General features: G+C 43.3%; 1 protein-coding gene across 1 annotated transcript in view; it reads left to right on the forward strand.

The window, feature by feature from the left end:
- The first annotated feature begins 3,697 nt into the window (after nt 1-3,697).
- Nucleotides 3,698-13,203, forward strand: part of AR (androgen receptor) — a 166,655-nt gene continuing 157,149 nt past the window's right edge. The window contains 1 exon segment of the mRNA NM_001279963.1: nt 3,698-5,241. Within this exon segment, the coding sequence (NP_001266892.1) occupies nt 3,698-5,241 (1,544 nt within the window).

The raw sequence follows: 13,203 nt of genomic DNA on the forward strand, positions 1-13,203 counted from the left end.
AATACCCTCTGGCTGCACAATGCAGAACTGATTCTAGGAAAGTAAGAGTGGAAGGAAGGAAACCATTTGCAGTCCTCCAGCTGGAAAAGAATTGTGCCTTCTGGGAGTGAACTAGGACGGCAACAGCAGAGATGAAATAAGTGGACAAATGTGTGAGATACTTGAGAAATAAAACCCAACGTTCACCATTTTCCAAAGGTCAGCTCGTCCTGGCTTTCAAGAGCAAAGAGCTAAGAAAGACTTCATTAATAAAGCCCTCTTGAAGTTGCAGAGGAAGCTTATAGCAGAAACTTACTCTCAACCTGATTAATCTGAGAGAACACCTCTGGTTCTGTTTGATTACTAAAAAAAAAAAAAAAAAAAAAAAAAAGGCAAAGAAGAACAGGAGGAGAAAGAAGAAGAAAGCCGGTACAAACAGTGAATTTATATAATATTATTAAATAGCTGTCTCCTGTTCTTGAAAGCAATGGGAAGAAAATTAGATTTGAGGTGGAAGATCAGAGTTCAAAATCTAAATAAAGCATATGGCCCTAATAACCTTTCCTGATAATGATGTAATTGTTGACAACACCGTCTTTAAAAATACAAAGAAACATAGCAATCCTTCAGATTTGTAGAATGTTTTCCTGTTTACAAACTTATTCTATACACATTATTTCTTTTAAATGATACATTAGCCTTCTGAGGGTAACTGATATTGGCAAAACACTTTTCAGATGTGTAAACTGTGAAGACAATGGTGGTGCTGTGGAAGCAACATAACTTTTGGAGTCCTTTAGTCCCAGGTTCAAATGCCAGACCGCTTTTTATTGAGAGTAACTTCAGAGCATTATTTCTCACTTTGATTTATTTCCGGCCTCTTTGCATCTATATGTCCTCCTCATTCATGTCCGTTGTTCATTCAGTGACTTTTGCACCTTCCTTCACTGTTCCTCATCTGTAGACAGACAGTTCTCCTGGCTCTCAGATCTATGTTAATTCCATTCTACCATCATGCCAGCCCACTCAATTCCTATTGAGTAATGCTAGTTGAAAGCTTTGGTGGGACTGAATGTTGTAATGAGTATTCAAATAAGGTTGAAGTATCTATGCATTCTAGTTACATATGGTTGGGGTATATTCAAGGAAGGCTATACCCATTAAAATCTAAGGGAATAACTTGTCACCTCCTCAGGTGAAAGAGTCTTCAGATCTTTGTGTTCTGGAAGGTTAATTTATAGCCATTTCCCAAATGACCATGAGATTGATGAGTCTAGCTCAAATAGCAATGGGCAGGAAGACTAGTTTAGGTTTTACTCATGTGCAACATAGAACAAATTATGTCCTTGTTTTCAGCCAGTTCATCTGTGAAATAAAGCCTATCATATGCAGTCTTTTTTGCCTTCAGGTTTGAGTTACCTTCTTTGGTCAAGGTAAGTAAATGCCTATGATGTTTGGCTGTGCGCAAGATAAAGCTACAACCACTCTTTTCTCTGTAGAAGACTGTAAAAAGCGAAAGAGGCAGAGGTAAAAATCTCCCATAAGCTCCCATGGAATGACTTTGGAACAGAGACCCTCCCCAGATCTAGAAGTCTAAGAAATTTACAACATAGGGAGGCCCAGGGTCCCTACTGACATAAAAGAAAGTCGTTTTCCTTTTAGGTCAACTGTTTTGTCTCCTCTCTCTTTCCATTCCCACCTGCCTCTCCATCTTTACACAGGGCTTATGGGACCTCCTCCACAAAATGGCAGTTGCAGTAACCCACATCATCCTTCACTCCTGGCTGTCCATCAAGAGGCGAAAAGCAGCCCTATGCAGATTCTATCCTTGGATAGTTCCAGTTGGGAAGTTTAAAATATGCAAAGGCAACTTGGAAAAGCAAGCTCCTGCATACAAAGCAAATCTTTGCAAAGCTCTGGACAAAACTGTGTACATGGGAAGTGTTTTTAGTGTTTGTGTGTTTGCCTGCTTGTCTAGGTGATTTTTTCCTTTGCAAGTCTGGATGATAAATACATGATTAAATGCAATTCCAGGGAGGAAGAAAGGCAGAGAAGAGTGTAGAAATGACCTCTGATTCTTGGGGCTGAGGGTTCCTAGAGCAAATGGCACAATGCCATGAGGCCCAATCTATCCCTATGATGGAATCTAAGGTTTCAGCAAGTATCTGCTGGCTTGCTCGTGGCTTGCTCTTCAGTTTGTAGGAGACTCTCCGATCTGCGCATTCTTATCAGTACTGAAAAGAACCACTGACAGCCATTAGAAGCAGGTATTCCCATAGTCCTTTTCCTCCCTCTCTCCCCTCCACCCCGTCGGTTTTTCAGATTGGGCTTCGGAACCAAATTTGGTGAGTGCTGGCCTCCAGGAAATCTGGAGCCCTGGCGCCTAAACCTTGGTTTAGGAAAGCAGGAGATATTCAGGAAGTAGGGGTCCTTCAGGGCTAGAGCTAGCCTCTCCTGCCCTCGCCCACGCTGCACCAGCACTTGTTTCTCCAAAGCCACTGGGCAGGCGTTAGCGCGCGGTGAGGGGAGGGGAGAAAAGGAAAGGGGAGGGAAGGGAAAAGGAGGTGGGAAGGCAAGGAGGCCGGCCCGGCGGGGGCGGGACCCGACTCGCTAACTGTTGCATTTGCTCTCCACCTCCCAGCGCCCCCTCCGAGATCCCGGGGAGCCAGCTAGCTGGGAGAGCGGGACGGTCCGGAGCAAGCCCGGAGGTGGAGGAGGCGACAGAGAGAAAAACGGCCGAGCTAGCAGCTCCAGTGCTGTACAGGAGCCGAAGGGACGCACCACGCCAGCCCCAGCTCGGCTCCGGCGACAGCCAACGCCTCTTGCAGCGCGGCGGCTTCGAAGCCGCCGCCCCTGAGCTGCCCTTTCCTCTTCGGTGAAGTTTTTAAAAGCTGCTAAAGACTCGCGAGGAAAGTGCCTGGTAGGACTGACGGCTGCCTTTGTCCTCCTCCTCTCAACCCCGCCTCCCCCCCCGCACCCACCCCCGCTTCTCTCCCGCAGCTGCCTCAGTCGGCTACTCCCCGCCAACCCCCCTCACCACCCCTCTCCCCCGCCCCACGTCGGCCCAGCGCTGCCAGCCCGAGTTTGCAGAGAGGTAACTCCCTTTGGCTGCGAGCGGGCGAGCTAGCTGCACATTGCAAAGAAGGCTCTTGGGAGCCAGGCGACTGGGGAGCGGCTTGGGCACTGCAGCCACGACCTGCCCGGGTAGGCTGCAAGCGGAGAGAATCCTCTGTTTCCCCCTACTCCCTCCCTACGTCCTCCTGCCTTCCCTACCCCCAGTGCGGAGCCAGAGAGCAAAAGATGAAAAGACAGTAGCCAAAAACAAAACAAAACAAAACAAACAAAAAACAAAAAGCCGAAACAAAAGAAAAAGATAACTCGGTTCTTATTTGCACCTACTTCAGTAGACACTGAATTTGGAGGTGGAGAAGTTTGTTTTTTCTTTTGAGCATCATCTACCCTTCAAGTATTAAGAGACTGACTGTGAGCCTAGCAGGGCAGATCTTGTTCACCGTCTGTCTTCTTCTGCACGAGACTTTGAGGCTGTCAGAGCGCTTTTTGCGTGGTTGCTCCCGCAAGTTTCCTCTACTGGAGCTTCCCGCAGGTGGGCAGCTAGCTGCAGCGACTACCGCATCATCACAGCCTGTTGAACTCTTCTGAGCAAGAGAAGGGGAGGCGAGTTAAGGGAAGTAGGTGGAAGATTCAGCCAAGCTCAAGGATGGAGGTGCAGTTAGGGCTGGGGAGGGTCTATCCTCGGCCGCCGTCCAAGACCTACCGAGGAGCTTTCCAGAATCTGTTCCAGAGCGTGCGCGAAGTGATCCAGAACCCGGGCACCAGGCACCCAGAGGCCGCGAGCGCAGCACCTCCAGGTGCCAGTTTGCAGCAGCAGCAACAGACTAGCCCCCGGCAGCAGCAGCAGGGTGAGGATGGTTCTCCTCAAGCCCATGGTAGAGGCCCCAGAGGCTACCTGGCCCTGGATGAGGAACGGCAGCATTCACAGCCGCAGTCAGCGCCAGAGTGCCACCCTGAGAGAGGTTGTGTCCCAGAGCCTGGAGTCGCCGTTGCCGCCGGCAAGGGGCTGCCGCAGCAGCTGCCAGCACCTCCGGACGAGGATGACTCAGCTGCCCCATCCACGTTGTCCCTGCTGGGCCCCACTTTCCCCAGCTTAAGCAGCTGCTCCGCCGACCTTAAAGACATCCTGAACGAGGCCAGCACCATGCAACTCCTTCAGCAACAGCAGCAGGAAGCAGTATCCGAAGGTAGCAGCAGCGGGAGAGCGAGGGAGGCCTCGGGGGCTCCCACTTCCTCCAAGGACAATTACTTAGGGGGCACTTCGACCATCTCTGACAGCGCCAAGGAGTTGTGTAAGGCAGTGTCGGTGTCCATGGGCTTGGGTGTGGAGGCACTGGAGCATCTGAGTCCTGGGGATCAGCTTCGGGGGGATTGCATGTACGCCTCAGTTCTGGGAGTTCCACCCGCTGTGCGCCCCACTCCTTGTACCCCATTGGCCGAATGCAAAGGTTCTCTGCTGGACGACAGCGCAGGCAAGAGCACTGAAGATACTGCTGAGTATTCCCCTTTCAAGGGAGGTTACACCAAAGGACTAGAAGGCGAGAGCCTGGGCTGCTCTGGCAGCGGTGCAGCAGGGAGCTCCGGGACACTTGAACTGCCATCCGCTCTGTCACTCTACAAGTCCGGAGCACTGGATGAGGCAGCCGCCTACCAAAGTCGCGACTACTACAACTTTCCGCTGGCTCTGGCCGGGCCGCCGCCCCCTCCGCCGCCTCCCCATCCCCACGCTCGAATCAAGCTGGAGAACCCGCTGGACTACGGCAGCGCTTGGGCGGCTGCAGCGGCGCAGTGCCGCTATGGAGACCTGGCGAGCCTGCATGGCGCGGGTGCAGCGGGATCCGGCTCTGGGTCACCCTCAGCCGCCGCTTCCTCATCCTGGCACACTCTCTTCACAGCCGAAGAAGGCCAGTTGTATGGGCCGTGTGGTGGGGGCGGCGGCGGCGGCGGCGGCGGCGGCGGCGGCGGCGGCGGCGGAGGAGGAGGAGGAGCAGGCGAGGCAGGAGCTGTAGCCCCCTATGGCTACACTCGGCCGCCTCAGGGGCTGGCGAGCCAGGAAGGCGACTTCCCTGCACCCGATGTGTGGTACCCTGGCGGCGTGGTGAGCAGAGTGCCCTATCCCAGTCCCAGTTGTGTCAAAAGCGAGATGGGCCCCTGGATGGATAGCTACTCCGGACCTTACGGGGACATGCGGTAAGTTTCTCCTTCCAGAAATGTCGCCGATCGGCCCAGAGCGCAGAGTCGTTCTGCGTTCTGGGGTATCTAGCGGCTCCTACCTGCGTGAACACTCAGATTACCCCTGGGAGAGCTCAGCAGGGTTTCATAGGAGGGCTGCTCTAAATCTAGAGCTCTCCCGGGACTCCTGGCCTGCCAGAGGCTTAACCTGACCTCCCCTAATTCCTACTGCGTGCCTTGGGTGCTGATTCCTGCCCTCCCAGATTCTTCAGCTCCCCCAACGGCCCCAAATTCTCGCTACTTCCTGGTACTCAAGGTCCCAAATTTAAATCCTATTGCACAGGCCACCTTCAGAGGTAAAGCTCCCGAGCCCTCCACTCTTTCTTTCCGTCTTCAAAGTCAGAGAACCTCAGAAATTTAGGCAATTTCTCCTCTTAGGGTCTGCTAGGATTTCCCTTTCAGCCTGCGCAGATTAGAGTCAAAAAGCCTGGCCCAAACGCTTTCCAGCGCGCCTCATCCAAAGATTCGTGGTTAAGGAAAGAAAGTGGTCTCTAAGTGCTGAGGGCTGCTGTGTGAAGGGGTGAACTTCTTTCCCCGGAAGCAACTGGGGTTTTCTACAGAGCTGAAGGTCAGTAGAGATAATCCAATCCGTCACGTTTAGAGTAGGCAGAGGAGCAACTTTCTTGGTAAAGACTCCACAGGATTTGCACCCACAGTTTCTCAACGTTGGTTGACTATGTTGAAAGGAATTGCTTGGGTCGGTTTTCTCTTACAAAGTGTTTGTTTTCTCTGTGGATTACAATACATCCACAGCCCTCTACTTCAGGTTTGCATGAGATCTATAAAGAGGAGAATATTCTTTTAATGTACAGTTTAATCAGGTTGAGTCTGATTTAGAAAAGTGTTGGAAAACATTTTTTTGTAAAGCATTTCCTGCTATTCCAGTGTACTCCAAAATCTCCACTGGGGAGGGAGGAGTGAGGTTTTTTATTATATTCTTTCATTTTAAGGACATGTTTGCATGTTAGAATACGTGCTGTTAGCTCTAACAAAATAAGAACTGTTAGTGACCCATGAGCCATAATTTTACCCCAAAGTTTTAATTAGCATATGAAAAAAGTGGCAGGCAATTGCATTGTGCTTATTAAAAATTCTTCCTCACCGCAGTTGTTGAGCTTCTTGGAGACCATGCTGAAGATATTCTCCCCCAGAAAATTAAGATATTAGTGTATTTGGTGAGGGAGGACATACTCACTTGGGGAATCAATTCCTCAGGTCGGCCAGGTGCTGATGTCTCTGTGGACTTGTGTCTTATTCTTTGTTTCTATGACTGTTTTCTTTTATCTGTGACTTCTCCAAAATTTCCTTGTTAGCCTTAACATCTTTGGCGACTTAAATCCAGCAATTTGCCTTCTTTCACTGATGCTTTCCTTCTTACAAGGTAGATAGCACAATGTTAGTAAAGAAAGAAGGAGGAGGGTAGGATTTCATAAAATATTATTTCCTGGGCTGTTGAAGAAACCACATTTTACCAGGCTTCACATTCCATTACGTTTTGAATATTTGGTTTACAAGATTTCCAAAGGATTCCTTTGATACTGTCAAAGTCTTCTCCGGTTAATTTAGACTGTTTATTTTTGTAATGGGTTTATGCTATGGGACAAAAAGTATTCTTGATTTATAAGAATAAATTTACTTGGTAGGGTTAATTTTTTTCTAGGGCTGTCACTAGAGGGTGGAGGCCCTCTTCTACTGTAAACTTTTCTTGGGGGAAAATGTCTAAGGTGCATTTCGACCTGCCATGGTACTAAACTCAGTCACTGGAACCTTCCGTCGTCTGCATACCTCCCCACAACTTACTGACTTACCAGGGAAAAAACTGATGGTTCCACGTACTTGTTAAAAAAAAAAATGTGTGCCTTCAAAGACAAAACCAAAATTTTTAGGAAATAACTATAGAGAGCAAAAGTTATTCCCATATGGTAGACAGTGAGCTTGGTGATTTTATTTCAGGTCTTAATGGAAAAATCTTCTTTATGAGGAAGACTAACATATCTTGGTGACCTGCTTAAATAATGACATCAGCTAATGAGAATTTAGCAGTTCCTGCAGAAAGTACAAGATTATTTAATTTTTTCTGGTTCGTGATTGCTGCACTGATTATGAAGAGACTAGTTAAAGGGAAAACTGGTGTTCCTGTCTTGTGAGTTGATGAAGACTTTCCATTTCTAGGATATAGAAAATCCTGAGTCAGTTTATTGAAAATTAATTTCATCAGAATGCAGTTAATTCCAATCTGAAAGTTGATATTTTCATACTTTTTTTCCCCCCCTCACTTTGTAGGGGCAAAATTTGGTGACAGGCAAGAGGTTTTTTAAGCCAAAGCAAGAGTGTCTTTCCTCTCTGTATTGCATGCATTATTTGCCAATTTTGAGCAAAAAAATCTCAAATATGTACAGGGCTACAATGACCTGTTGGGTTCCTCCCTTTTCTAATCATGTGTGTGTTTATGCACATTAGTTAATTTTTTGGAGGGACATTTTTTAAAACCTTAGTAACATCTACACTTAACTCTGTGTTCTTATACATTCACAATATTTTTGCCAAGAGAAGGAGAGATGCAAAGGTAGTCTCTTTAACTTAATTTAGCATGTGGTGTGAACAGAAGGAACAATAAAAAGTGATGGGACTTATGTGCAACCCTGATGATATTTTATGGAGCTATCTGTCTTCTCTCTGAGATCAAACAGGACTGCAACTTTGTTAATTGACCACTGGCTCACTTGGCAGAAGCAGGGCTCCTTATATTCCCGCAAGCAGCACAATAATATGACAAAATTGGATTCTAAGAGAGTGCACGCAGGAATTAGATTTTGGGGTTTAGAGAAATTATCCCCATGCAAAAGGAACGTTTTAATTTTTCTCTTGGTAATTTGTTCTGGTCTTAAAATACATAGTAGGTAGTATTTTAGTAGCGCTTTGATATTGACAAGTCTTGCTCCCTTTCTCTATTAGATTTTTCAAAATAAGGCATTTTGGAATTCCTCTTTCCTTCTCGTCTCTCCTCTCAGTTATCAAGCATTTTTATGACTATCTTACAAGGAACAGTTTGTCTTGTAAAGCAGAATTTTGCTTTGAAACCAAGACAGACTATTTCTGTCCATAGGCTTCAAGAACCAGTATTTTGGCAAGAAGCATCTTTTCTTTGTGGTCAGCAAATAGATGGTAAGTTCTGTCTGGATCCCAACAGTCAACACCTGAGGACCAAATAGCCACACTGGGTGGGACCCCATTTGGAAGTATACGCAAGATGTAGCCCTCTTGCTTGTCTACAGCTCAAGTCAGCCAAAGATTAACACTAGTGACTGATATTTTCGAAGACGTTTGCAGGCTTCAAATTGCGGGGTCGCTTTGGGGTGCTTTCTTGCCTGTGCAAATTTTACCTCATCAGTCTTCCATTCTTTGAGCTGTAAACTTTGAAATAATATATTGGATTTGCTGGTATGTTTAATTTTCTTATAAGTGTTTTTCCTTCCCATAGTAATTTTTCATCTGGTGTACATATATGCATTTAAAACACAAAATTATTTGGTCTCCTAACCTGTACATGCACTTATACAAGTACCAGCCACTTGGTGGGATTATGTGAATTGGAGTTAGGAATGTGAACAATTCCATTATGATTATTTTTAATGGTGATATCAAGATCACCAGTTTCATTCGAAACTTTGCATAAGCAGGGAGCAGAATTCGTACTGCGTGTGGCAAAGCAAGGGCTTATTTTATAGCCAAATCTGAAATCACGACTCTGAAAACTAAAAAAGCAAACAAAAAAAATCAAGTTTTGTGAGCCTGGTCAGAGAAGGAAAAGGAAATCTCTCCCCAACCCCCACCTTCACCATTTTCTCTTTGTCTGCAGCTTCCTCAAGCGCTGCCTGTCCCCGATTTTCTTTTATTCCACTCCTTTCATGTTTTTGACATTGAAACACAGACTCTTCTTTCCACTTCTCAGGATATTTTTCTCGTTACACCTGTGGCATGCTCCTAAAGAATTTATTCAAAAAAAAATCTGGAGAGTAACAAATTAGATCAACCCCAGAACCTCTCCCTTAAGACTAGATGACTTGAAGGGATTGCAAAATGAATAGGTCGGCTTATTTACCTTGAGGTTAAAGCCTGGTTCAACAGTTGCTGAGAGAGTGAAACTAGGTGGCTTGAGAACTTGGTGGTTTAATAAAGTATTTTGCCTGATGTTGTCTCTGTCTCTGTCTTGATCTCTGTCTCTTTTTGTCTATTGTCATGTTGGCCACCTTCTCTCAGAGCCTGAGAGACAGCTCTGACACCCTTCCCAGACAGCTCTGTTGAGATCAGACCTTGGTATCTCAATCATAAGCAGTACCTAATATGCCTATAAGGATGATGTAAGTGTCCGGCTGGGCTAATCTGCTTAAGCTACACAAAAATTAATCATTTGAAAACAAAGATAGATATTAAAGAAATTATTCTACCTCCAACTTCCCCTACCAGCATTCCATCAAGATCTGGGGTGTTATTTTTTAGAGAAAGTTAACCTCATCTTAAGCACAGAGTCAATTTTTAAACAAAATTGCTTATAAAGTTTGTACAGTTACCAGTATTGGTTGCCCTTTGTCATACAGAAGAGAATTATGGAATCTCATATTTACGTATCATTCTTTAAAGAAAAAAAAAAGTCCGAGTTCTTTTCAGTTTATTCACTGCATTCATGTAAGTTTGAGTAAGCCAGGAGGGGTACTTAGTGATTACCCTTTTGCTAGGTAAGGGAGTAGAAAGTTAGATTTTCTATGATGTTTGTTTACCAAGTGGGGGAACCTCTCTAGAGCAATACCTCACAGCTTTTTCTTCTTGAAGTTTCCCACCCGACAGATAATGCTTTAGCTTGTTGCTCCTATTCTCTCATTAGCTGCTACATAGAGATGATAGTCTACGAATTATTGCTTGCACACTTCTGAGTGATGCTACCCACTCTCATGACAATTCTTGCTGCCAACCTGCAGGCCACGCCAGGATTGAGGACAGCTCATCCAGATACATTTATAGCATTAAAGTGCTGGGTCACTTGAGAATGCTGTCAATTTAGGTTACTTAGTCCCCAAGTTTTATTTTTTTAATAACAGCTTTATTAAGATGTAATTCACAATCCATACAATTCACTCATCTAAAGTGTACAGTTCCATGCTCTTTAGTATATTCAGAGTTGTGCAACCATTATTGCAATCAGTTTAAAATCATTTTAATTACCCCCAAAGGAAACCCTATGCAACTTAGTGATCACGATGCTACGTTCCGTCAGTTCTGAGCAACCAATAATCTACTTTTTATGGATTTGCGTATTCTAACATTTTGTGTGAATGAAATCGTACAATATGAGGTCTTTTGTGACTAGCACCTTTCACATAATGTATGTTTTCAAGGTCATCCATGATGAAGCACGTATCAGTATTTTATTCTTTTTTATAGCCTAATAATGTTCCACTGTATGGCTATATCACATTTCATTTCTCCATTTATCAGTTGATGAATGTTAGGGTTGTTTCCACTTTTTGGCTATTATGCATAATACTGCTGTGAACATTCATGTACAAGTTTATTGTGGACATATGTTTTCAATTCTTCTGTGTACATACCTAGGATTGAAATATCTGAGTCTTATGGTACCTCTGTGTTTATCCTTTTGAAGAACTGTCAAACTATTTTCTAAAATGGCTGCACAGTTTTACAATCCCGTCAGCAACATATGAAGATTTCATTTCTTCCACATCCTTGCCAACACTTGTCATTCTCTTTTTTATTATAGCTATATTAGTTGGTGTGAAGTGGTATCTCATTATAATTTTTATTTGTATTTCCCTAATAACAAATAATGTTCAGTATCTATTCATGTTCTTATTAGCCATTTGTGTATTTTCTTTTTTGAGAAATATTTATTTGGATCTTTTGCTCATTTTTTAGTTGTTTGTTTTTATTATTGAGTTTTAAGTTTTAAAAAATATATTCTGGATACATGTCCTTTAATAAGTTGTGACTTGTGGATATTTTGTCACATTCTGTGAGTTGTCTTTTTTACTTTCTTTTTCTTTCTTTCTTTCTTTTTTTTTTTTTTTTTTTTTTTTTTGAGAGGGAGTTTCGCTCTTGTTACCCAGGCTGGAGTGCAATGGCGCGATCTCGGCTCACCGCAACCTCCGCCTCCTGGGTTCAAGCAATTCTCCTGCCTCAGCCTTCCGAGTAGCTGGGTCTACAGGCACGCGTCATCATGCCCAGCTAATTTTTGCATTTTTTTTTTTTTAGTAGAAACGGGGTTTCACCGTGTTGACCAGGATGGTCTTCATCTCTTGACCTCGTGATCCACCTGCCTAGGCCTCCCAAAGTGCTGGGATTATAGGCGTGAGCCACCGTGCCTGGCCCTTTTTTTTTTTTTTCTTTTTATGTTCTTAATGGTATCTAGATTGAAGCATAAAAAAGGTTTTAAGTTTGATGAAGTCAAATTCATCTATTTTTTTTCTGTTTTGGCTTATGATTTTGGTGTCATATCTAAGAAGGCTTTGCCTAATCCAAGATCACAAAGATTTACACGTATGTTTCCTTCTACGAGTTACATAGTTTTCCCTGTTTATGTTTAGGTCTTTGATCAATTTTGATGTAATGTTTAGATATGATTGAGGTATGGGTCTGAATTCATTCTTTTGCAGTAGATATTCAGTTCTCACAACATTGTTGTTGAATCTTTCCTTGGTTAACCGTTTTGGCACCCTTTGTGTAAAATCAGTTGACTGTAAATGTGAAGATTTATTTGTGGGCTCTCAACTATATTTAGTTAATCTATATGTTTATTCTTATGCCAGTAGCACATTATCTTGATTATTATAGGTTTTAAGTGAGTTTTGAATTAGGAATTGTGAGCTCTTCAACTTTGGTCTTCTTTTTCAATATTGTTTTGGCTCTTATGGGTCCCTTAAATTTTCATATGAATTGGGATCAAATTCTCAATTTCTATAAAGAAGTCAACTGGAATTCTCACAGGGACTATAGTGAATCTGTAAATAAATTTGGGGAGCACTGCCATCTCAACAATATTAATTTTGACCTATAAACATTGGATGTCTTCTCAATTATTTTCTTTACTTTTGTTAACAATTTTTTATAGTTTTCAGATTATAAGTTTTGCACTTTTTAAAATTGATTCCTAAATGTTTTGTTTTTGATACTATTATAAATTGAACTGTTTTATTGATTTTCTTTTCAGTTGATTCATTGCCATTATATGGAAATATAACTGTTTTTGTATATTGATCTTGTATCCTACAACCTTACTGAAAATACCTGAGTTTATAATACCTCTGAGACTCACAGGGAAGAGGGTTTCTGCTGTTGCACTGAAAGTTAAAGCATACTTCATTTCATCCTGTATGAAGGCTGCATGGGGACACTGTTCTCAGTTTTACTCAGCTATAATTTAGAACTGGTAATGCCATCCCCTTTTGGGATGAATAGGAGAGTGTTTCTAAATTTTCATCTCTTTAGAGAACAGCAGGAAAGATGCCTAATAAGGTTTGAGAAGTTTATAATCTCTTTTGTAGAATTTGGATTTGAGAACTATCAGCAAGGGAGTGACCAATAATAATTTTTATGTAGAAAACTAACATGAAGAGGTTACAAATGAAATCATTAGCTATATTTGGCTTATATTTTGGTTTTTATAAGCAGCTAAAATTATAATTTTATGTTTGTGTATGCTATCCTTTGGACAAAGTAAATTCCAATACTCCTTCTGATGTGCATTCTAGATGGGGAAAGGATTCATTTACTCTTATATAATTTAAGCTTCTTTTTAGGCTTGTACTCTATAGCCATAAAACGAAGATAAAATTCATCTATACAGAGATTGAACTTTGTCTTCATTAACACTCTAGGCTAAGGGTCATAGCTAATCAACTACAGCTG

Source organism: Saimiri boliviensis, chromosome X, assembly GCF_048565385.1.
Source record: "Saimiri boliviensis isolate mSaiBol1 chromosome X, mSaiBol1.pri, whole genome shotgun sequence".
In the NCBI taxonomy this organism is placed as follows: Eukaryota; Metazoa; Chordata; class Mammalia; order Primates; family Cebidae; genus Saimiri; species Saimiri boliviensis.